The 25,579-nt window shown below is 40.5% G+C and overlaps 1 protein-coding gene across 2 annotated transcripts; it reads right to left on the reverse strand.

The window, feature by feature from the left end:
• Nucleotides 1-690: 690 nt before the first annotated feature.
• Nucleotides 691-25,034, reverse strand: galnt17 (polypeptide N-acetylgalactosaminyltransferase 17). 2 transcript variants are annotated; one of them, XM_087851190.1, is made up of 12 exons: nt 24,636-25,034; nt 23,813-24,524; nt 22,553-22,736; nt 16,907-17,073; nt 11,108-11,282; nt 9,402-9,599; nt 8,778-8,895; nt 5,594-5,779; nt 5,264-5,401; nt 4,825-4,920; nt 3,225-3,386; nt 691-2,216 (listed from the first exon to the last, which is right to left on the reverse strand). In XM_087851190.1, the coding sequence occupies exons 2-12, from the start codon at nt 24,054-24,056 to the stop codon at nt 2,082-2,084; spliced, it is 1,803 nt and encodes a 600-aa protein (XP_087707316.1). In that variant the 5' UTR covers nt 24,057-24,524; nt 24,636-25,034; the 3' UTR covers nt 691-2,081. The 2 variants fall into 2 exon arrangements, with proteins under 2 accessions (XP_087707316.1, XP_087707315.1); XM_087851189.1 differs by having other exon boundaries at nt 23,813-24,316; nt 24,428-25,034.
• Between the last annotated feature and the right edge of the window lie 545 nt (nt 25,035-25,579).

Here is a 25,579-nt window from a genome sequence, read left to right on the forward strand (position 1 = left end):
TCCCTCAGAGCCGCCTCACTCTCTCCCCCTCTCTGCTAGAAACAGGCCCTTGTGCTCCCAGCAGTCTCCTCCTGTTTCATTTACATCTTAAGCATTTAAGCTGATGCTTCATCCAGAGCAGTTTAGCGAGAGTAAGCAGTATGAGGTCAGTGTCTGATTCAAGGACACCATTTACAGGACATATGGTTGCTTCAGGATTGAACCCATAACTTATCATTTATAGGACAGTCCCTTTAATGTTCGGCCACCTGGCTGCTTCATTTGTGGCTGGGTAATATTGTGTAGAAGCGCTTTTATAAAAGATGCGATGAAAGTACTCTTAAGTGGAGTTGGTGTAAGTTACAGCAGATGCCATGCAGCTGGAAGCTGAGGGTGAAATCTCTTTTGAAGTAGTCTATTTTGGGGGATGATTTTGAGGACTAATCTCACAGCATGGGGAAAATATTTTGACCACAACCATGAAAATGGATGGAGCAGTTAAAAGGAGAGCAGCCCAGCATGGTAGCTCATCTTTGCTGTCTCTACCTTATTTATAGTCCAGAAAAGCAAAATAAAGCATGAGCTTAGTAGCAAAAAATTACAAACAAGCTTGAAAATAAAATTAAACAGAGAAAAATAAGCATACTAATTAAAGTATGATGAATTTAAAGACTGCAGATGTATCCTAAAACACAGTAACAGAGCACAACCCAGGAAACCAGTTGTTTATTGGAAGACAATCTTGGGAGCAAAAATCCAGCTGATCACACGTATGCAATTTAATATATGACATCATATACATCTCAGTACGTTAATCATTTCAGCCTTTAAGGCCTCCCGCATTTCCACTATTGGTACTTTTGTGCATTCCTGATTCAATCCTCCTCTCTCGTTCATGTTCCAACCCTTTGTCCAAAAAAGTGCTTCCTATGTTTGACTAGGTTTTCAGTAGTTATGGCACACAGCAGTTAACCAAGTAAATTAACTTAGCACAAATAAACTTTGTACCCAACTGCTTACAGTACTTCATGCTATGAGATATATTGCATCTGATGCTACAGAATGCTTGGTGGAAAAATGGCAATAAAAGTCAGAATCCATAAAACATAGAAGTGAGATTTAGCCCAGAGTCCTTGTTGGGGTGATTTGGGGGAAAAAAAAGTACACCAAGTAATATTTTTAGCATATTTTTCTTCAAATTATAAATATTTACAAGGATTTGAATTTTCTGAAAAACATAAGAATCACTTTTCAGGCATTTTTGCTAAACTGTGTAAAATTTTCTCCTGTCATGAGTAGCCATTCCTTAATTTCTAAGTACCATAGACCAGCGGTCCCCAACCCCTGGGCCATGCACTGGTACCAGGCCGCGAGTGTTGAGGTTCAGGTGTGAAATTTATGGTTTACAAGTTTTATTTTTTCATTTTATCGTTAATATTTATTGTTTTTATCGTTACCTCAGTTTCCCTGTGTCTTTTCCCGTGTGTTATGAATACATTTTAGTTATTTAGGGCCGGTCCGTGGCACAAAAAAGGTTGGGGACCGCAGCCATAGACTAAAACCTTCATGACGTTGAAAACTACAAATGTAGTTTGATCAGTGCATATAACTGAAATTTAATTCCAGGTATTTTATTGTTTTCTTAATATCTCAAAAGACAAAGTACGTCAGTAAGAATGAAATATTGCAGAAAGACTGATGGAAGATGGAAACTTTTTTTCCCCTTCACATAAGAAAGAACACGCTTTTGGTCGATTAAATGTCTACTAAAACTTAAACACTGTAAAGAAGTGGCACACAGGAATTATGGCAACATCACATTGAAAGTTTGTAAAATTCATATAGAGAAATGATCCTCATGCTAAACTTTCACCACGTTGAATGTTCATGGTTTTTTTTTTAAAAAACTAACAAAAACAAAAAAACATCAATTGTTTCCAAACCACCTCATCACTCGTCTCCTTAAAGCCATCTATTTTTGAGTCTTATTTCAAAAGCTAAGGAGCTCCCGCATCATTGATTGTCCACTGGCCAAGGTAACGTCAGGTGACAGCTCTTGGAAATAGCCTTTGTAATTGGTCCCAATGAAACTGGCCAGGCGATCACTGCTTCATAGTGTTCTTGATGGTCCACCTCTGCCCCGAGCAGGGCTGCAGGACCAGCAGGTGGCCGAAGTAAACATTAGCCGGCACCACCTCCAGACAGCGTCCAGTAGCCCGATTTATGATCGATTCGTTCTGCAAGGCAGAAGGAGATACAATACTTTGGTTTTAACAGATTTCACAGATGGTCTGTGAACAATGCGTGATGGTGACAGAACAGCATGTAACCAGACCGGGCCTCATGTGAATTGTTGCAACCTCTTTCTTAAACAAATGGCACTTTTTACCTTACATCTATATAAAATAAGTAAGGTCTCCCTATTTCCCTAAGACTTCTACGTCTGCAGGACTCTTCACTGCTTGTCCTGCTGTGTGACAAAGAATCGATGTGGCAGAAGGTCTACAGCATCACTGTTCAAGCGCTTCTCTTCCTGTGCAAAGACAGCTACAGGCTGTAACTCTTTAAAGGTTACCCAAACAGAACTAAAAGACCAATGGGAAATTGACTTACAAAAGGTTTTTCACATTAAAAGAAAAAGAGAATCAATGCCAAAGTAAAAGGTATATTGAGTCGCTTGTTACAAATTTGTTTAGTGTTATTACCCTTTAAGCAGTCTGGGTTTAGTTGTCTTAAGAGGAGCCCTTATTTTCTAGCATAAATATAGTTTTACAACAGTTATTGTTCATATTAATCATAGCCAAAGTCTCAGTTTATGTGCAAATAATCCCCGTTAACCAGACTGCTTTGATTTCAGTAATAGCAGAGATGATATCCTAATATAGTCATCACAAACAGATCTATCTGAAGTCCTACTGGCCCCAGTGTTAAAACCTTCTGTTTGTGGGTTTTAACACAAAGAAAGGTGGCTTCAACGGAGGTATTAGGAATATAAAGGCGGTTCTGTCAGATAAAGCATGAACTACGGGGCTGCAGCAATGCTGAGTATAAGAGAAATGAAGATTCATGCAAAGCTACTCTCGTATTAGAGTCCAAGAGAAAAAAGAATGGACCCAGAAATGAGCACAATAGGTCCCTTTTAAAATCTGACATATAGATACGTTTCCTCTCAACTCTATGCCAGTAAACTTTCTTATAAACACTCAGTTATATCATTGAAAAACAGATTTCTTTACACTTCTGACCTGAGAGAAATGCCATGTCTTCTGTTTCACGTTGGTCACCTTTTCACAGTTGAGGAGCTGAGGAAAGTTGCTGATCTGATCGTCCACCACACAACGAGTGTCCTCACCAGTGCTGCCTAAGGGTCCCAGAAACAGCTGACCTTCTTTAGTGTAGCGTCCTAACTAAGAGGAAAACAGATACGTCACACATACAGTAAACAGAAAGTTACTGAACTGGCTGAGTGAATACTGTTCTCTTTATTAGCTAACGATGAAATAAATATGTGTGATGTACAAGTTAAAGGTAACCTGGCAGGAATTTTCCTTAATTATGCAAGCTGTTGGTTTTTTTTGCTGCTTTGAACAAGAGGATGGTGTTGTTCCCAATACTGCTGAGAGGCAAAACATGTCTTTGTTCTTCACTGAGTGCTAAACACAAAGATTTTCCTGTACATCACTGCTAATCAGTGTTGTTTCAGGAGAGTTCTAACCCACATATAGCCCTAACATTTTATATACACCAAATTCTGCAGTTTTCTCAACTTGACAGAAAGAAAAAACAGAAGTGAGTGATTCTTCCCGCTCTGTTTTCTAACCTTTGTGTCTTTCACTTCAGCTTTTTCATTCAGATTAATAGCAACTTCCACTTTAGCAGTGCAGATAAAATAGTTCCTTTGGTTGCATCTAAAGCTCTGAGGCTTTATATCACATTCTGTTCCTAACAAAGCATGAATAGTGGTTGCAATGCCTTGCAAAATATATAAAGCTTTCCATCAACGACCCAGTCAGCCCAGTTTGGGTCTTTTTTGCAGAGTAACTGCATCCTGTTTGCAGTACATCATACAAAAGTCAGGTGATTTAACAGCGTTTGGACTTAAAATCTTAAAAAAATCCCACTTGTGGTCCCTAGATGTCACTGCTTCTTCTTAAGAACAGAGTATTTATTAAAATGTCCACTACAAGTTACATTCACCTTTTCACACATATTCATATCGCACTTTATTTTATGCACTTATGTGCTTTATCTGTTTTGCATACACACCTACAGCCAGTCACCATTTAACCTAACGTGCATGCGTTAGGACTGCGGGAGGAAGCCGGACTACCTGGAGAGAACCCACGCTAAGACACCATGGGGTCGCTTTTATCTCTGTGGAAGTGCAAGTGTGAAAAACTGATGGTCTAATAAAAACTGAAGACTTTTTGTTCCATGAAAAGCATAACTTTAAAAAATGCAACTGAAGCATGTCTTGTGAAGACATTTATTAATTCCAGAATTGAATTGAAATTTTAGCTCTTTTAGCATTTTACCACTGAAGCCTTGACTTTCTGCCTAAAGCACCTGTTTACCACTGTGAGCTAAAAAAGAGAGGCCCTTAGGGCTGAAGGGATGAAGAGCTGACACTGGCTGACTCAGGGCTTCAGCACAAAAAGTGCAAGACACAATTTTATTCTGACAGCAGAACTCACTCCTTGGAGGATTTCAGCTGAGCCTGTGATTGAGACACAGCTGCAAATCACATCACCGGAGAAGCTCACTGTATGTTTTCATGCGAAAGCAAAGCGACTGCAAAAAGATGGAGTATACTCTTTAGTATGGTGGTGAAGAAGAGTGTCGTACCTGAGGACCCCACCCATGGCATGGGTGCAGGGTGGCTGTGTGGTTCTCCTTCACACCCTGATCCATACACAGGTGGCTTGCTTTCGAATTGCGGACCTTAAACACACAAAAAAAGAGTCAGACTTAATTCATAAAATATAAATATTCCCAAAATAATTACTGATTAAAAATGCATAAAGGCTAAAAACAAGGATGTGTCAGTGTGGATCAGACAAAGTTCTAAATCTCATTTATTTTCTATTAACAGCTGAGAAGATGTGGATGTACATGCTCTCTGAGTGCCTGCTTTCTTGTTATTTTTTGGTCTGTGGAGGAGATACAAGTTTCTTAGGACTCTGTGTAAGTCTCGTTTATTTAATTCCAGTGGTTTAATTTGTACATCAGATCTTACATCTACAAACTGTTACTTTTTCCTGTGTCTTTGTCCTTCATGGCTCACCTCACCGTAGAACAGCGTATCGTTGTACCTCCTCATCTCTGGGTAAACGTTGTCTAGGTACCAGTGAAAGCTCTTACATTGCAGACTCTTCCTCAGTGCAACCCTCTGTGATATGTCTCCGTAATCAATACCGTGGTTCTGCAAGAGCAAAGGAAGTTATTATGCCTAAAGTCTCTACATAAATTGTGGAACCAAAAGAAAAACTGTTTGGCTCTGAAAAGCTATTCTTAGTGCATGAAAATATGGACATCTGATAGTCACAAACAGACAAGCATGACTGACAGCGTCCTCTCTAAGAGAGGTCTTGCTGCAGAAAAATGCCGTTCTCACCTCCATGGGGATGTTCCAGGCCAGGTAGACATTGGACTTGTACTCATCCATCCAGACCTCTGCCACACGCAGGGCATTACGCCGTGTGTGGAAAGCTATGTTACTGTGGTAAGGTTTCTTCATTCGTGCAATATGAGCCACTCTGGAGCAAGGCAGCACCTCCATACTGCCTCCACACAGCCACACCTGCGGGTAGTAGGAGTATGAATTAAAGCTCACAATAATATACTGCTGGCTGCTGGGTAGCAGGAAATAAAAATAGGCAGATGCACAGTCACCGCGATGTCCTGATTTATAAAGTCAATTACAGCTAACAGCTGGAGCTTAGAGCACCTGGAAGGACGTGTTTTTTTTGTGCTGGAACTAATGAAAGCTATATCTGTACATTTAGCAGTCCGTCTCGGTTTTTCTTCTTGTTTTTTGTTATATAAAAAATATCTAATTGTTGCTTTTATTCATTTTTTCTAGCCAACCTTAAGGGGCATCAAGAGGAGCTGAGGTTTTCGGCACTTCAGCACTGGGTTAACTTTTAAGATCCAACTGTGAGTATACATACATAAATGTTTTTTTACTTATATTGTTTGCTGTGACAACCTATCATCCAGAGCTCTCCCAGTCAGCGAATACACCATGATGATTCCAGGCATGTCATTAAAGATCAACAAGAAGAGACGGTCAGAAGCACAAGTCATGCTTGATATAAGATGAGATATGAGATATGAGATAACTTCTTCTTAAAAAACACTTTTGCATTACTTTGAACCGTGAACCTTGAAGAATTTGGGCTAGATCAGCAGAGAACCATATCAGGTGCTACTCTTGTGAGCTAACAGGAAAGTAGTTTCTTGAATATGACAATGAGTCCAATGGTTTCAAATGGCCTCCACAGTCAGGGGATCTCAATCAGATAGATCGCCTTTGGTATGACCGGTCGCAGCAGATGGCCCCCCTTCCCTGAGCCTGGTTCTGCTGGAGGTTTCTTCCTGTTAAAAGGGAGTTTTTCCTTCCCGCTGTCGCCAAAGTGCTTGCTCATAGGGGGTCATATGATTGTTGGGTTTTTCTCTGTATCTATGAAGCGCCTTGAGGGGACTTTTGTTGTGATTTGGCGCTATATAAATAAAATTGAATTGAATTGAATTGAATATGGTGCAATGGGAGATTCCGATCGTGAATGCACAGCTGACAAATCTGCATCAACTGCATGAGGCCATCATGCCAAGATCAATCTTTGAGGAATGTTTCCAGTACTTTGTTGAATCTATGCCATGAAGAATTAAAACAGCTCTGAAGGCAAAAGAGTGTCCAACCTAATACTGGCAAGGTGTATCTAATAAAGTATCTGCTGGGTGTGTCCAACCCACGAGCCTCCTGCTGTGAACATAATGAAGACATGGATATCCAAGCTATCTGAACCCATGTCAAAGTGATGTGAGCGTAAGAGAAACTTCAAATTGACAGGTCGCCAAACAATTGCACAGATGCAACCTATTTCACTCCTGACAAACATTCCTACTGGATAAAAAGTAGGTCCGTCAGTCTTTCTTCACACTGGGAACAATATGAAACATGTTCCATCCACAGATAAACAGCACTACAAACAGAAAATGGGCACATAGGTGTCACGTTCCTGGGTCTGTTGACCCAGCGTTTTGAGTTTTAGTTTATTAGGATAATATGTTTGAGTTCTTTAGGGTAGCTAAGTTGTTTATTAGTTTCCCTTTGTGTTTTCTACCGCTGCGTGTCTTATGTTGTCAAGTTTATATTGTCTTGTCTGCGTCACATGTTTCCTGTTATATTTTGAAGGTCTGTGTCCTATATCAGTGTAGTCAGCTTTGCTTCCTTTGTCTCGTTATGTCAGACAAGTGTCAGCTGTTTCCCCGTGTGTTTCCACTTCCCCTAATCACCCTTGTGTGTATTTAGTCATGTTTTTTACACCAGGTTTCATGTCCAGGTTTTTTCATATTGTTGTTTAGATTTCCCAGTTTAGGTTTGTGTTGATTTTGCTTCAGTTTGCCTTGCCTTTTGTTTGTACCTTTTACCAGCCTCATTAAACGGCTCGCTTTTTGTTGACATTCAAGTTTTGTTCCCTCTTCCTTGGGGTCTGCGTTTTGGGTCCTTCACGTCAATTCATACAGTCTGCCCTCGCCAGACTGTGACAATAGGTTTTAAAGATAATTGCGTTGCTCCTATGTGTTTCTGTTACCCAAGGACACGGGTGCTAACCAACAAAGGGTATGCCAAAAACAACATTTTCCTGCTCTCTGCCACACTCACACAAGATAAAGAAGCAGTACTATGATTTCATGTAAAAGATGTTGGACAACAACCATGCAAAATTGCCCCATAGAGGTGCTGATATCTACCGCTTGACAGTCATTATCCCAAGAATCCTGTTAAAACCCAAACAGTCATTGATTCAAGTGCTTGTTATGAGTTTCTCTGAACGAGGTCCTTCTCCCTGGACACATCCAAACAATCCTCTTGTAAGGGTTGTAGTGAAATGTAGAAATGTTGTTGTCGCAGGGCGAGTGTGTCCCACTGCTTTGTAGTAAAAGAGGAACAGAAAGAATTGTGGTTCTTGAGATGTGACATTGTGGGCTAGATTCATGTCTTCGCTAATACTTCATCTCCAGCAGTTGTAATATTTTTTATAGGTGCGTTGAAGCTGAATTTTAGCAGTTTTATTGCATCTGTACACGTTTACTTATCGAGACTTAATTTTGGAGGGAATCTTGATATTTTTGATATTTGATATTTTTGTAACAAGATATAAGAACTTTCCATTTCAGGTTCAAGTTATGACCAAGTCAACTCAAAGACAAGGCAACCGTTTTTGTCTTTCTAAAAATATTTGATTGTTTAGCTTGCTGGATAAAGCCAACATACTCGGGTTGTGAAAATGTTTGACGTTATTTTTTCAGGAAAAACCTAATAACCTTGCAGAAAAACAAAAGACTCTCCAATCTCTCAAAATGTACAGAAACAAACTCCAACCTTGCTGCTCTACGTGACCCATTTATCTCCATTGCCCTGCTGTGAGCTGCTCACACAGGACTGGTCCTCCAGGACTCTTAATGGGGCCTCATTTATCAGTGGTGCCACGCTACGGTGGCCACTGCTCTACTTAAAACCTACAGGGGTAAAGAGGGAGCAGGAACAAGAGGAAACTGGGTGACACACAAACCCTGATGCCTAGTTCGATGTTCTCCCCTCCGTAGACGTCCATGCCTGAGTCGAGTAGACCGAGTTCTCCAAAGTAGTCTCGATTGGCCACAAAGGAGCATCCAATCATGGCAGGCGTCCTGCAGCCAGGAAAACACACTATCATGTGACACTGAGCGTTTGCAAACACCAGAATGTGGTGAATGTGGTTTTTTGTGGCTTTATCTGATGTTTATTTTTGAGTACTTTTCTACAACCCAAATCTCTACTATGCAAAGTTTCACACTTTATATTTCAGCCTATTATGTGGAGGGTAAATCTAAAATTTTTGTGCATACTCATGCGATTTATTCTTATTTTTAATTAAAGAATGGAAGGAAATCCAATTTAACACAAATATATGGGTGATAATCAGATAATTAAAATCCTATTTTCACCACTCTCTAATTTGGCTGTAATTTTCCCATCGGGAGCTTTTCTCTTGTTTTCCCCTAATCTTCCCCAAAACTAAAAAGGAACGCAGAAGAAGAAGAAGAAGAAGAAGAAGAAGAAGGCAGTTTTATTGAAAATCTTAAAGAAGTGGAAAAAAATACGTCTCAGAAGTGTGAGATCTCTGTTTGCGTTTAAATGGGAGAAGCTGGCGTACCTTATTGGTGCAGACATGTCTCCCTCCTCCCACCACTCTTTGGGTGGATTAATGTACATGCACCACAGTTCCCAGTTGTAGCCATGGCCAGAGTTCTCATAGCGCTCCACCTCAAAGGTATCGTGCTTGATGTTGTCGATTGACGGCAAGATAATCCTCTTGTGGTTTTCTTTTATTCTAGCTAGAACTGGTTCTGCCCTGAAAAAAGTGCAAACACACACACACACACACTCACACATTTAGTTGACTTTACTTTGTGCAGAAACAAAGTTTATAACATCTTTTAAGAGCACCACTTTTTTCATCCACTTCAGTCAAATAGAAAGTTCCTTCTGTCATCCCAGTTTTATCACTAATTCTGTTTGATTCAGCCGAGTTGAGCTCTGCAGGGTGCAGTGAGAGAACTGCATGGTATACCTTAAGTTATGCACTGAGCTCGAAAATGAGATCTACAAAAAGACATCAACAGGATGTGGAAGTTGTCTTAGCGGGGTTAATAAGGTCCCTCATTGCATGCTAATTTCTTTTTTTTATTTTCTTTTTTTCCTTTTTAAGATATGTTAAGTTTCTATTAGTGCTTTTATTTATTTATTTATTTATTTTTGTGTCCCGTTTGGATCTTTAGCCATCAGAATTGTTGTCTTAAGGCCAAGAAAGATGCCAAGCGGATTTATTTCACCAAGTGGATCATCATGGCCTTGCCATATTGGTCCATTTGATTGACCTTTATTATAATTATGTATTTATTTTATTTTCGGTTGCTACAAACGGGACAGACATGACTGGGGGATAGGACAGGGAGAAAGAATGAAAGAAAGAGAGGGAGAGAAAGAAAACCAGAGGGGAGAAGAGACGGTGAGAAAGGGGGGAAGAAAGAAAGAAAAACAAACAAAACACCTGGATCACCTGTATGGAGAAAAAACAACAGAAGAGAAAGCAAACAAAAAAAGAGCAACATAATAAATACAGCACCATCACAATAACTAGCTAGCAGTAGATAACAGTAGATACTAAATATTAAACAATATTGTGCAGCACGCAAGATAGACAGCGCACAATGTGCTTTGAGGCAGCAGCCAAGAAAGGTGTAGTCCGCGTCTGTGAACACCTGTGTGTATACCTGTGTGAATCAGTGCAATTTCTTGACAGTATTTAGCCTTTGATTGAGTTCACCACCAAGCGCTCAGCTTTTTTGAATCACTACAAAACCTTAATTTTTTATGGTTACTAAAAATTTACTTTTACGACAAGTTCTCCAAGAGGGGTCCTGTTTTGGTGTGTGTTTTATGTGTGCTTATGATGTTTTTTTTTTTAAATAAAATCCGTTCAACCTGATCCCACAGCCTCAAGTGTCTCATTTTAAAACTTCTCAGGCGTGAAATAGCTTGGCTCTTCCTTTTATGCAGCTTCAGCTATCCTTTGTCTTCTCTTTCCACGGTTTCTTTGCACTTTGTAGCACTCTTTTAACACTGATACCCAAAGCTCTATTATTGTCATTGTTGTTATCATGAATAAGTTATTCCAATATTCATACATTTGGCAAAGATATGTTTTCCTGATTTAATTTTGAGTAGATGTCATTTTTGTTTTTGAATGCTCTGTTTCACTTTAATTTACACTAAAATAAGCCTTTGTCCAAATACCCAAAATTCACTCCTGACTGTTAATAACACTGTGCTTCCCGCTAGATGATAGGACCCACTCACCATGATGGGGTGAACTCCACATGGGCATCAAAAAATCCCGTCACCTCAGCAGTGGCTACCTTCCAACCCTCGATCCTGGCCCTGATCAATCCCTCTCTCTTTTGGTTCCTCACAATCTTCACCAGGCCGGGATAGCGTTTGTTCACATACTCCTCCAGTGGACCTTTCAGTTGCTCTACAGTTCAGAAAATGAAGATAACACATCAAGCAAAACAAGTCAGAAATGCTTATAAAGACTGATCTTTAGTTGATCTTTGAATCTGCAGTTCAGCTTATAATCTGCAGATGCGTCCTTGAGCAGTCTGCCAGCTGGAGTTTTCCAGTATTTGATCTGATGTCAGGACTAATAAAGCCTGAAAAGAATATATCACCATTGCAGCTAAGTTGGCGAGTATAAGAAGAATCTCTACATGCTAAGGAAAGTGCTTCTCTAACGTCAGATCCATTGCAGCCCTCTTTACTGAAGAAAGGAGGAAAAAAGGAAAGATGCTGTTCCAGAGTCCCCTCTGGCAGCAACAATCAAAGCCTGACACATTATGCCTAGCTTGCATAATTATTTTCATGCAATCATAATAATTGGAATTCATGTCGATAAATATGAAAGGACAGCCGAGTGAGCTTAAGCAACCATTCCCAGTATGACAACTCTTTTGTCTCACTTCTCTCACTGGCAGCTTGCACTCCTTTATAAACCTCACATCAAGCCTTAGTATTAGTTGCGTGAAACAACCAACACAAAGGGCAACCCACTAAGCACTAAGCAGTGTTTTTTATTTTCATTTTAGGCTGTCCAGAGACAAAGAACTATAAATATTCAATATACCTATGAAAATATACTCACTGTATATATATAATCAAAGCATTTCTTTAGCAAAGTGCACGTACTAGCCCTTTTTAAGTTCGTTGATATATGTGCACTCAAACAGGCCCAATGAGATTGAGGGTTATACCCCAATTATTTGTGTTAGGTTTGTACACAAAATCAGCAAAAGCACCATAAAGAAAGCTTATTTAAATAAAGCTGATACTGTGAGAACAAAGCCCAAGGGGTGGAAAATGAGTAAAAAACCTGTGAAGCAGAGAACAACATGAGGGACTGTTGCAGAGCGCATGAGTGAAACAAGCTCACAGATGAGCTGACAAAGATTGGCAGAAATCACTTTAGAGCAGCCGGGTAATAAGGAACAGGTGAACATAGAGTGGAGCAGATAAAAACCCAAACAAATACTTTCAGACAATCCTAAAGCTCTTATTTAGCTACATAGAGCCATGTGTAAACATTTTGTCTTTACATTTTGCTTCCAAGGAACCGAACTGTCTTTTAATTCTGTAATTTATTTCACGTTCTTCAGGCTTTCTGAAGGTCCTTCAAAGTTGTTCTTTGGACATCATTTTATTATAATTGTCAGTACAGTCCTTTATTTGTTTGTTCCTATGAATCATTCACACATAATAAAGGCACCTAACTCAAGGGACAAATTCGTTACTGGCACATTACCAGCAGCTTGTCACAAATTCACAATTTGTTTCCTGCACAAAAAATGACAAAGATAACACACTAGCAAGGTGATTATCAAAGAGCTATTAGCCAAAAACCTGTCCTCTAAACAAGTAGAGGACAAAAGAACTGGCAGCTTAAATAAAAACATCTACAGCAGACAAACAGAATTTGAAAGTTGTGTCCTTAAGAAATAACAAAAAACTGACACACAACGTGACAGATGCATCTGGCATCTTAATTTTTGCAAGTTTCAATAAACTGCTACATCTATTTCCCATTTTCCTAGCAAAATACAAAGAAATGACGGCTTATTAGCTCATCCTATCCTAAATAACCGCTAATGTATGCCAACTATTGTCACTGCTACACTATCAAAAGCTGAAAACAAACATAAAAAAACATACAAATTCATCACCACAACAACACAGCTTATAAATAAAGAAATAAAGAAGCACACATACAAATAGAGAGGTGACATAAAAGTTCTCACTCAGCTCCCTGCGGTGCTGTTTTAAGCTCCAACTCACTCTAAACTACACCAACGGGGGTCTACGGCTTCCTGAGCAACAACGACCGCGCCACCTTTGATCTCTCAATCAACTCATCAGCCTTTTCCCTCCGGACCAAAACACTCACAGCCCTTCTTCCTCTGTATCACACACAAACACACACACACACACACAGTGATATACAGAGCAACATTCCTTCAGAGAAAAACACATTTCTCGTGCTCTGTCTTCCATTTCTTCCTCTCTGTTCTCGTACTTCTTTTTTTTTCACACATACTCTTCATCTCAAACTCATTTCACATGCGTGTTTTTTTTCCACATACAAACATATATGGCAAGAGCATGGCGGTGGGTGTCTTGCAGGCAGTAAGAGGGGTAAGCACTATTTGTTCGCTCGCCTCGCCCTGTGCGCCACTGCAATGTCTTCCTCTTTGTGATGGATAGCTGGCTGTCAGCCAACCAGCAGTGTCAAGTGAGAGAACGCTTCAGCTGTCTCAGTCCTTTCACTCTCCCACTGTGTAGCTCCGTGTTTCTTATACTAAGTCCCATTGTTTTATAAGAATGATTAAAATACATCTGTAAGCTGCACTGTCACATACGCTTCTTGATAATGTATAACTTGCTGCGTTACCAGATGCCAAAAAGAAATTAACACTCAGAGCGCACATTCATGGCTAAGGCTAGTTTTTGCGATCCACATCCACACATCCACTGCCATTAATTAAAGCGATCCACATCCACAGCAACATTTCTTCCTATTCTTTCTTTATCCACGATGCACCACTCCACCGGGTTTTATAAAATCTCAGCGGGGAGTTATTGTGTATTCTTGCTACAGACAAACAGCACTGACAACAATCCTCTGCCAAGGTGATTCTTGGAGTATAAATTATACCAACAAATACACAAAGAAGTCCAAAAATGTGATAAACATGAATCACGAATGAAACTAGTTCATAACCAAAGACCCATGTCCAATTTTCTATTTCCTGCTTGGGCAACATTTTGTAAAAACTTCCGCACACAGCACTTTTAGAAAATGATGTACCCTTTGTGTAAGAATGAAATCATATATTTGCGACACTTTAGTAAAAGCCAATTGGCTTGGGGAGTGAAACTGAAAAAGTAGGGAAGTCAGAAAGTGTTGGTTGTGAGACTAAGGCATTGTTGGCTTTGATCTTTTCATGGATTTGTTGACAGTACATGAATTAGACATTGGCAGCCTTATCCCCCAAAGCCTCGACTATCTCATCTCATTCTTCCTGTTTCCTTGTTTTTTCTTTGCTTTCTGTTGCTTTCCGTTCTGTTAGATTGCTTCTTCTCCCTCTTCTAGATATTCATTGCCTGCGCTCTCTCCCCTCCTCTCTGTCCGACCTCATTTATCTTAGAGCCTCCCTGTCTCTCATCCTTTCCCTTTCTTGATGCCACTTTCTCTAATAGCCTGGTTTGCTCTCTGAGCCTCTCCTTCTCATCTCCCTTTTTCTCTGTTCTTCATTGCCCCTCCTTTCACTTTGCCTGTTTTCAAACCCTTCAGCTCTCTTCATTCTTTGACCTTTTCTGTCTTCTACGTCATCCCCTCTTCTCTTATTTTTCTCCACCAACACCTCTTTATCTCCCCTCTCCTTTTCACTTTTCCCGATTTATCTCCTCGCCCTCCTCTCATCCCTTGCCGTCTCTTCATCTTCTCGCCCTGCCCGGTAAATATGACAGAGACATCTCTCCTGTGACATCCGATTGTGTGTTCTGCCTCTATCTGCCTGTCTGCCTCCACAAACATTTGACACCATCGGTCACCTCAGAAAATGCCTCTTTTCAAAAGCAATGACCACAGCTTTTGTCAAGGAGACGCTCATCCCCATGACATGCAAACACAGCCCCATCAGAAGCCTGATGCCTTTAGAAACAATGTTTCAATATATCTGCATGTTTAAGTGTAACAGACATGAAAAAAGTATGAACACATGCTTTGTGTTACATTTATAGTGTGTTTGTGTCTCATTGTGATCAGCTAATGTACATGTCTGCATAGTTATGGTTGTTCCCACCCTCAATCCTAGCCCAGGTTCTACTAAAACACAATTACTGGGAACAAAAATGTGGTTTAGTGTGTTGCTATATTTAGTTTATTAAAGTCCTTTTATGTCTTGCTTTCAGCTCCTTTATCACAGTGAAGCTGGGTCAGATTAGGACACGAATTTGTCATGCCAAAGTCAAAGAGGGTAGCTCTATAGGAGACTGTGTATGCAATAATCTTCAAACAATACTGGTTTTAGAGGGCTGTAATGCTTTGCCCTAGTTTCCAATGATTGTTTTTTGACATTTGTAAAACAAGTCTTTCGCCTGGTTGTAACTTCAATCTACAAAACTCGCTTACAAAATCACACAAACTCAGGAGCATTTAAAAAAGTAAAAATAAAGAAAATACTACACATATATCTAAAAACTGGAATCCTTGATGCTGACGGATTGAAATTATTTCTTTGTAACATTGACAAGAATATTTATTTTCATATGCCGATGCCTGTACGAGAAAAAGTATTCAAATATTCTTTTTTTCACTCACTAGTTTCAGTTTTATAATATAAAACTTAATTATATACAGTGTTGGGAAGGTTACTTTTAAAATGTATTCCATTACAGAATACAGAATACATGCCCCAAAATGTATTCTGTAACGTATTCCGTTACTCAATGAGAGTAACGTATTCTGAATACTTTGGATTACTTAATATATTATCATGCTGTTTACAACTACGTGAATGTACTATTGCTGTGATTTATTACTGTTACTGAAGGTCCGCGGCTCCGAACCGTAGTAAAGGGACCTCTGGCTAATACGGTGGGTTCGTGTCGGGCTCGTAGCCGAAAACTAGCTTTACTTTGTTGTCTGGGTCAACCTTGCTAGCAAGAGACAGAGAGAGGCGTTGAAAGGCTGCTCCAACGGAACTTATTGTTTCAGAGGAAAACACGAACACGGTGTACAGTCGAGTCTTAATAGCTTACTTACAACTGGGCTCGTCAGGCTCTCTTCTTGGCTGCAGTGGTTATTATTATATTTACATGCTTCCAGCTCCCGTTTTTGCTCGATGGCAGCTCATACTTTTCCTTTTTCTCCCTCCCTCGCTCACAGACACATAACCTGTATGGCAGTCCATTCTCCCTGCAGCACGGACTACACTGCCTATGATGCTACATTCTTTAGAGCTATACCGGTAGCATTCTGCCTATTAGCTTAGCACAACAACAACAAAAAGGCCTCTCTCACCCAGGAAACACGCAGAGAGAGAGAGCGTCACCCTGTAACCATGGCAACCGTAACGCTGCCACCTGGAACAACAGAACGTAGCTGTCAAACAAAACCCAAACAGTCCTGACCCGCCACAATATGAAACAGGAAAGTACCGCCGTGTAACCCATTTATTTCAACAAAGTAACTGTATTCTAAATACCACCTTTTTAAACGGTAACTGTAACGGAATACAGTTACTCATATTTTGTATTTTAAATACGTAACGGCGGTACATGTATTCCGTTACTCCCCAACACTGATTATATAATTATATTTACATTACATGATACTTATTGTATAAGATAATTATTCCTGGGATACTGAATGACAATTTGATGTGTATTTTGTTGCTTTCAGTAGAAATCCTGCTGATGACTTTCAGTGGATTTTAGATGGAAATTCTGTGTTTCACTCACTATAAACCATCTTCTAATCAGAGGGCCAAAAAGCCACTCTTCTTATTTGGTATTAGCTGAAGGAAATATTTAATCTATACTGACCGTCATCGCTGTTGTCGTCCACCAGGATGACCTCCTTGAGCAAGTGCGCTGGTGTGTGATTGACAGCTGAGTGGACTGAGCGCAGGATCACCGACAGAGCCTCGTTGACGAAGATGAAGATGAGGGAGATTTGGGGAAGGTCTCTTGAGTAGCTGACCTTTCTACATCTGTAGAAAGACACGACACAACACCTGTAAACTACTTGCATTAAGTAATACGAGGTGCCAGTGGAGCACTAGAGTGATGGTTTGGGAAAATTAGTCTACAAAGTTATACAATTAAAAAGACAATAATGATTTTGTATTGATGAGCCCATTTACCATGATTTCTAACATTTCTGATCAATTGAATGTTATATTAAATAACAAGGAATATGCCTTTCTTTTTAAAAAATAAGGACATTTCTCAGTGAACCTTAATTTTTGAGTGCTCGCATATTTAATTTTGAATTTGTACGCTCCACTCAGCCTCAATTATTCCAGCAAAAGACCAAACTACCTCCATGGAGCTGCTGACGTCTTGTTCAATGGGGCTGAAAGGCAGAGCGAGTGCCGCTTCCTGTTCAACTATAATCACAAGGATTTTTTTCCCACATTGGCCTTTTTACTGCATGTGCTGTTTCAGATAGAAACCCTATTTTTAAGTTGTTTTGTTTAAACAGCTCTAATGAAGAGGAAAGCGGCAGGGTGGGGCTTTGGCTCTAAGTTTAGCACATGTGGGAAAGGAAGGGGCTTCTTTTATTGTCTCCTTTTCACGTCTTTTTTTCTTTTATCGATTATCTTATTTCCTCTGTGAAATAATAGCTAATTAGAAGTTATTCTATAACAAATCCAGGGTTTTCAGTTCACGAGGTTGGAGAACACTTTGGCAGGAAACCATTAGAAAACAGAAGGCAACATTAACGAGATTAACCACGAAGAACTGGGACATTTGTCACCTTTTTTCTCCTTCTGATACAATATTGCAAAAGTCTTGAGGCATCCTCATTTCTTTATATTCTGCTGGGAAGATGGGAAATAGGCACAGCAATTCACTGAAACGTGCAAACATAAATGGAAATACAGTACATAAGGCAAAAATGTACTTGAAAGTCAATATTTGGTATGGCCACCTTTACTATCGAACATAGCCTGGACTCTCTCTTTCCTGAACACACTGCTTTAATAAATGTTGAGGTCTGGGCTCTGGGGAGGCCAATCCATGACTGATCTAGGTATACTTTTACTGCATTCACCGTGTGTTTGGGATCATTGTCATAATTAAAAAAAAATACGCCTTTTCCAACTAGATGCTTTTCAGCTGGGACTGCATGATTAATGAAAATCTTAATATCTGGTTCATATTTCCATCAGCTTTCCAAGATTCCCAACACCACTGGCTGAAACCATGGCAGAGCCTTCGTCGTGTTTTACAGATGAATGTAGACACTCTCTGTTGGAGTCATATCAACAATTATTTGAACCAAAAATGTCAAATATGAATTCATAATGAGACCTGTTGCCAGTGATATAGTCCAGTTCTTGTGTAATTTACCATACCTCAGCCTTTTCTCCCTGTTTCTCTTCATTAAAAATGGCTTCCTGACAGCCTTCCACTGAGACCATGGCTGTATCCCAATTCAGGGTCTGCAGCCTTAAAGGCCGCATTTTAAGGCCGATTACGTCACCGCGACGCGACGAATGCTGTCCCAATTCGAAGGCTGCTCGAAATGCGGCCCTCAAATGCGTCCTTCATTTCCCTGAATTTTAAGGATGTGGCGGTGTAGACTTCGTGGCCCAACATATCCCAGAATGCATAGCGCGGCGGTGGGTGTGGATAATTTTGCCGAAAAAACGGCGGATGAGGGGCGCCCGAAGAGTAAACTTTAAGTAAGTACTGAATATCATGTCACTTATTTATGTGCAAATGTTTAATAACGAAGAACATTAAAACATTCCTGTTGGCTACATGTCGGCAAAGTTATGTGACATTAGTGACGTTTGTACTAACTTGGTTTTAAAGCCTTTACTTTAAAATATACGCCGTTCAATAGCTGAGCTTAATCAGAGAATGATCAAAGCTCATGTAGAAACAAACAAACAAATGAACAAAAGATTTTCTCCTTCATTTCTGTCAAACAAAGCTGTATGAAACGTTTCCAGCTGTTAGTATCATGGTTGCTAAGCAACCTAGGCAGCGCAACGGAGGCTAGACCGTCCCATTTCAGAAGCCTCGCACTTCCGGCCTTAGCGGTCTTTAAGTACGCGGCCCTTGAGGATCGTTGAGGCTGCGTACTTTAAGGCTGCAGACCCTGAATTGGGATACAGCCCATTTCTGATGAGGCTTCAGCAAACAGCAGATGGAGCTATTAAAGGGCCGGTGCATCTCTCAGGTACTTCAGGTCTGCTTTTCTTTATCTTTTTCTACATCTTAAGGACATGATTTTCAGATACAGTTCATCTGCTGTACAGAGTTATTTAGTCCTGCTACTTTTCTAGTTTCCTCAAATTTTTTAAGGACTCACAGCACGCCAGATTTTTGGGAACCACCTAGTTGGTTCAAAATGCTATTTTTACCTATCAAATTTTGTTATCTTTTCAATTCTTAAAGATTCAACTAAACAAAAAGAAAATCTGGCTCCTTGAAAGCAAAATGTTTTTAAAAATTAGGCATATCTGAATATTTTTGCACTGTGCTGTATATATGACAGAGAGGATTCCAGAAGATCCCTTAGGTTCACATGAATAAGGCTTAAAAAAAAAACTACAAACATGATCACAGTCTAGTGGAAATATAAAATGTCCAAAAACTACTTCTTCAGACAATTTGTTAACAACTTTTAATTAATGGATGTGCAGGTAAAGCTGCACGTTTGAAGAGCTTCCTAAAGAAAAGCAAGAGGCAGACTAGCCTGACGGGAACATATTTAAAACCCCTATATTACAATCATGGAGGGGATATACTGCATGTACATACACTGCAGGTAGGAGATACTACAGCAATTATGTTAATACAAATTGAGAACAGGAGGAGGCAGGGACGGTGCAATCAGCGTAACCAGTTCCAGCAGTGTGTAGGAGATAGAAGGGAACAGCATGAATGATTGCACGAGTGGGAGTGTGAACTTGTCACTTTACAAGTACAGCTTCATTGATTAATCTGAGTATGACTGTGATTATGGTTGTAGGAGTCAGCTCATCAGCTGATGGCCATCCTAATGGCACTTATCAGACTTAACATCACTACAAACGAATGCTGTCACATCTATGATCGGTATCGACGTGCAGTACGGGTCCACATTTATTTCTACACATGTACCACATTGCTGAAAAGAAAAGCAAGTTTAATAACCCTAGAAAAGCTGAGCAGGTTGACAGAAGATCATTTAAAATGCTGTTTTTATTTTTTCCTATTTCTGTTTCTCTTGCTCCTCTCATACTTCTCCACAAGCTCCTTCAGTCAAACAGTGTAGACTCCTCTAACACCAGCTTACATGCTGTCTATGTCTGAAAATGCCGCACCCCAACGTGCTTCACTGGCCACACTGATCGAAGCAACATAAAAGACCTTCTAGAAGAAGAACGAGGGCACTGGAATTTCATCTAGACCTGTGACTTGCTTCACTATCAGCTAGCTGGAAGCTACAAACCCTTAACTAAGAATTACTGAAGATATAATACGCACGGCTGTTTGTATATGACGATAAGACATGAAGACCATACACATAGAAACGTGCAGTCATTACTTAAATAAAACCATGTGCAAATGTGAGGTAAGCCTTTTGTACCCAAGCACTGACTTACACATGCACATGCACACACAGCACACTGTGAATGTGTGCGTGAACGCCTGCTGACCGATGTCAAACCAAGACTTACAGTGCAACTTCATCAGATATGAGCATAAGAGGCTGGGGGAGAGTAATAAAGACTGAAAGGGGGACGTGAAATATATGGAAAAATGAGCCAAAGGATTCATGTATGCCGTGAAAAGCAGCTGGTACAATAAGAGAGCCACTAAAGCACATACTCGACCCAAACCTCTGCACCTCTGTGCATATACTGTTACTACCTAATACTATAGGGTTGGGATTTTCATATCAGTTTCACTGATATGTGAAACTAAAAATGCAAAACTGTAGCATATTGAGCACAGATGAGGCTGCCTGGGAGAGCTGCGTTACACCGCTGTGCCCCCTTATAATGGCTGTGCTCTACACATGCATGGATACGATTAGACATGACTAGTCTGCTGATTGCAACACAGATGTGAATTACTCAGTTACTGTGAAGCATGAATGAAACAGCTGATGCCAATCAGCTAATGCAAGGGCAACCTCGGTGCTCTGTGCAAAAGTGTGGGCACTCCTGGGAAAATCACACATTTATCAATTCACTTATTCAACAAAGAGCAGTTTGACACAGCACAGCTCTGATGCACACCTTTCCATGATGGATCCTTGGATTCAAACAAATATCTAGACTCAGATTTGTTTGGGTTATTGCCTTAAAAACATCAAGATAAAGTCTCTCATTTTTATTATTGATATTTGATAGTTTTAGTTATTTTTTTTTTAAACATTAAAAAAAATAAAATTTTGAGCTACCTCACAATGGTAAAGAATTCAGAGCCAGGCCGACTCTAGAAGTCAATCCTTTCTACGTTAAATTAAATTTTAATGCAAATTCATGCTTCACTTTTTGAGCTACACTGCTATCAAACAAACAAACAAAACCAATGAGCAATCATTTATTCAGCTGTTAAATATACGTCACTTTTTATTTTAGGATCTTAGAAATAGGACTGGAGCACGTGCAAACATTTGGCCTGGGCTATAAAATAGTGAGAACTCATTAAGTCGTAAGGCTGGAGGCAGGTCAAAAATTCTCATCTGAAGTTCGCAGCTGATGGCATTTCCAGAGTTGATAAAATCTATGAGTCTTCGAACGTTGTGGTGACACTCAACAGCTCTGGGCTCCTCTTAACAGATGACTAAGGATCAGAAAATGAACCTATCTAATGCCTACAAAGCAGGGCGGTGCTATAAAAATATCAAAGTGCTTCCAGCTTGCAATTTCGCCAGCTGAAATAACATAATGAAAAGGGAGTAGAGGGGCACAGTGGAAGTTAAGACAAGATCTGCGAGAGTAGAAAAACTCTGGTGAAACGGAATATTTTCTGGGGAGAAATGAAAAACAAATCTTACATATGGTCGCAAAAAAGTCAACATCTTCAGTATGCAAGCACGACGTTTGGATAATGCAGGCAATAAGTTTTAAGACTCATCAGCTGAGTATTACTGACGTGTGCGTGGGCTATATTTAGAAAATAAATAACACTGCATTAACATTAAAAGGTGTGTTATCTGAGACTGAATTTATACATACATCCACACGTACATCAGTTTTTACTGGAGCAAAATAAAAAGTAGGACTGTTTTCAGGGAGTTCTACATCATCCAAAGCAACTGAGACACTGATTATGGAAAAATTATGCAGCTCATGTATTTTCTTTTTAGTGCTGAAACGACCCCAAGTGAAACGTCAACCGTGTCCACTGTGTTAGGCTCGAGGAGGCTATCTCAGAAGCAAAGAAAAAAATGTAAAATTTGGATGACTCAACCATCTGAAGCGCAATTTAAAGTTTCCTCACTTGACTTGTACTCACTTGCTAGGCCGATGGTCTGGTATTGTGCGGTCCAGAGAAATTCTGTCACTGAGGTAGGCATTATAGCCGTACTTCTCCCTAAGGTATTTAGCGTCACTCTCCTCAGCCGGTGACAGCGTGGCGGGGAGGCCGCCTTTACCCCGACCCCCAAAGCCCTCAATCAGGCCCAGAGATTTGGACAGACCTGAGCAAGGCAAACAAGAGAAGATTACATGTCAGGATCCTTTAGTGTGCCTGAGTCACTCTCCTCTCAGTAATGCATTATACAGCCCACAGCTGATAGCCTGCCTTACCATCACAGCTCCAAACTCACATGAATATACAGCATTTTGTCAGTGGCTGTCAAAACAGGTGAACTTCTGGGCCGAGTTCATTAGAACCAGAGTTGGCACAGAGTCACAGAGAATATCTTCAATCTATGGACACAATTTACAAATAGGATGTGTGAAATATTCCCAATCCAAACCTTCCTATCCATTCTGAGGTCAGTAAGCCTTCATTTAATGATGGGGAAGGAAATTAAACTCTAAACATAGGCTAAACTACACAAGTGAAGGGTTTAAAGCTTTCACTCTGTCTGTAGGGGGGACGGAGAACAATTAACAGATACCACACCATCCTTCACAGTGTTTGAACCTCTGTGTTGGCAAACATCCTGCTTCCTGACGACACCAGAACCCTGAAAGCTCCTTCTCGGAAGTTAACATTAAACTCTAACCTCCCAGAGTGCAATAAAGACATTGTCTTTTCAGGGATTAATTAAAGTACAATTCTGGATAACCTTACTACTGTTGCAGGGAAATTCAATTCACTGCATCCTATTGTAATCAGCCCCATGTATCCGTTTAAACCCAAACCCGACACACTTGTATTTAAAATTAAATGTTTTATTGGAAACTTAATTACCATCGGTGATCTGCTGCTCTAAGGCTGGAGTATTAAATATGCTTGGTAGTTGCTGACTCTTTCTTCAATGGTTCAGTAGATGTAGACTTTCTAACAGAGAGCACACTCTCATCGTGCATGACCCATAATTACTGAAATAATGTGAGAGGAGTGCCAGATCCAGCAGCTGACTCTGTTAGACAATATTAGGGACAATGCAGGGAGGCTTATTCATTAGTTTCTAACATTTCATGTCAGGGCTCCAGAGGGAGTAAAAGAAAAAGTCAGACAACACTGACTTTTAACTTTTTCAGATTCCTTGAGGGAAATCAAGTTGACACGTTCTTTCACTTTAAATGTTAACGTGCTCTTTACCGTTTAGCTGCCTGTACACCACGTCCTCCAGAGAGCTGAGCCTTTTCAGCAGCACCTCATGGCTGACGCTGGGCCCCTGCGCCGTCCCGTTGCCCCGGGCTCTCTTCCCATCACCCGCGGCCTCTGGACCGGTGGTCTGGATGCTGCGTGCGTTGTTGCACTTGGCCCAGAAAGTAATGAACCCGGCAACCGCGAGCACGTTCAGCACCAGTAAGACCCTCCATCTTCTGAACACAAAAGCCATTAAAAAGTCACCAGTGTCCGGGCTTCCAGTGCGTAAGAGGTCAGGAGGAGGGACAGTCTCAGGAGAAACCTGAGGCGCGTTATAGTTACAATGCGCCAACTATGCATGCGCCCTTCAGCCCGACTTCAGAGAAGTGTGACAGAAAGCAATGCTCTCAACCGCGGTGTGTGTAGCTGACTCAGTCCGCAGCCGCAGCAGTATACACTCGCCCCGTAACGTGTCGAGATTCAGGTCTTCTTTGCCTTGCGTTGCGTGGAAATCTGCAGGGATAATTCACATCAACAGACCTTACGAGAGCTGCAGAAACTCACAGGTTTTTTTCTCCACTTCTGAGCAAGTGCACTGATTCTCGACATAAGCTGCGCTCTTACCATTTGACACTGGGGTTATTCTAGGTTGCATCCCCCTTCTGATGAAATTCGGGGCGCCTGGCCATCGGCTTTCATCCGTGTCACCGCCACTTCGAGCCTTGCTTTACAATCATGTAAGACAAAGACACGAGCATATGTTGGGCTTGAGGAACAGATACTCCTAAATAATTTAACAGAGAGGAGAATATCAAGTGTCTTTTTTTTTTACCCTCTCCTTTGCGTCTAACACAAGTCGGCAGTGATGCGACTGAAGCGGGCAGCGCGCAAAAAAATTCTCTCGCGGATTCTCAATGAAAACCTTCTTAATGTTCACTCCAAATTTCTGCTCCTTGTCTTGTTCGCACGTCGTCTCTTACTCCCGACACTCGTTAATCACAGAGAAACGTAACTGAGGAGACTGTGCGGATAATGAGCGGAGGGCAGCGATTCCGGGGATGCAGCATCCTCTCCCCGGTGAAGGTAGTCCGGAAACGCAGCAGCGGCAGCAGAAGCAAAGAAAAACGACGCTTTCTTGTTATTCTCTAAGCGCTTCTTGTTTGTTGTGTTCTGTTATTTCCTCTAATTCTCCCTGCAGTGTGTACAGCCCTCATCGGGAACGCAGGAATCAATCCGGCAACGTTTCACTTACAGCAGGTCAGGGGGGTGGTGGGTGGGGTGTCTGCTTACTGGCACCCAATTAGCTGCAATTATCCAACATTAAATACTGGATTGTGCAGTGGGTCACAAAACGTGGCACAGTTTTTATTGATAATTTCACCACAGGAGTCTGAACAGTTTTTTCTTTTTATTTTACACATCTGTTTCACAAATGTCGTTAAAATCACAAAGCCCGAATAGACAGTAACCCAGTTCTGCTTCTATACTAAATTCTCTCACGTGGCGTTCCTGTTATTAGTTTAAAATAAGATCTTCCACTACTGAGCAGGTGAAGGCAAGGCAAGGCAATTTTATTTATATAGCACAATTCAACAACAAGGTGATTCAAAGTGCTTTACAGAGACATTAAAAAACAAAAACAATAAAAAGCATGATTTAAAATTGATTAAAAAAAAAAAACAGTCAGAACAGTAGATAAAATCTGTAGTTAAAATATACGTTTTGAAATTTAAGCTTAAAAGTGTGGATTTGGTGCTTTATTCAAATGCAGCTGAG

This window comes from Neolamprologus brichardi, chromosome 14 (assembly GCF_056152115.1).
Source record: "Neolamprologus brichardi isolate AB-2024 chromosome 14, ASM5615211v1, whole genome shotgun sequence".
In the NCBI taxonomy this organism is placed as follows: Eukaryota; Metazoa; Chordata; class Actinopteri; order Cichliformes; family Cichlidae; genus Neolamprologus; species Neolamprologus brichardi.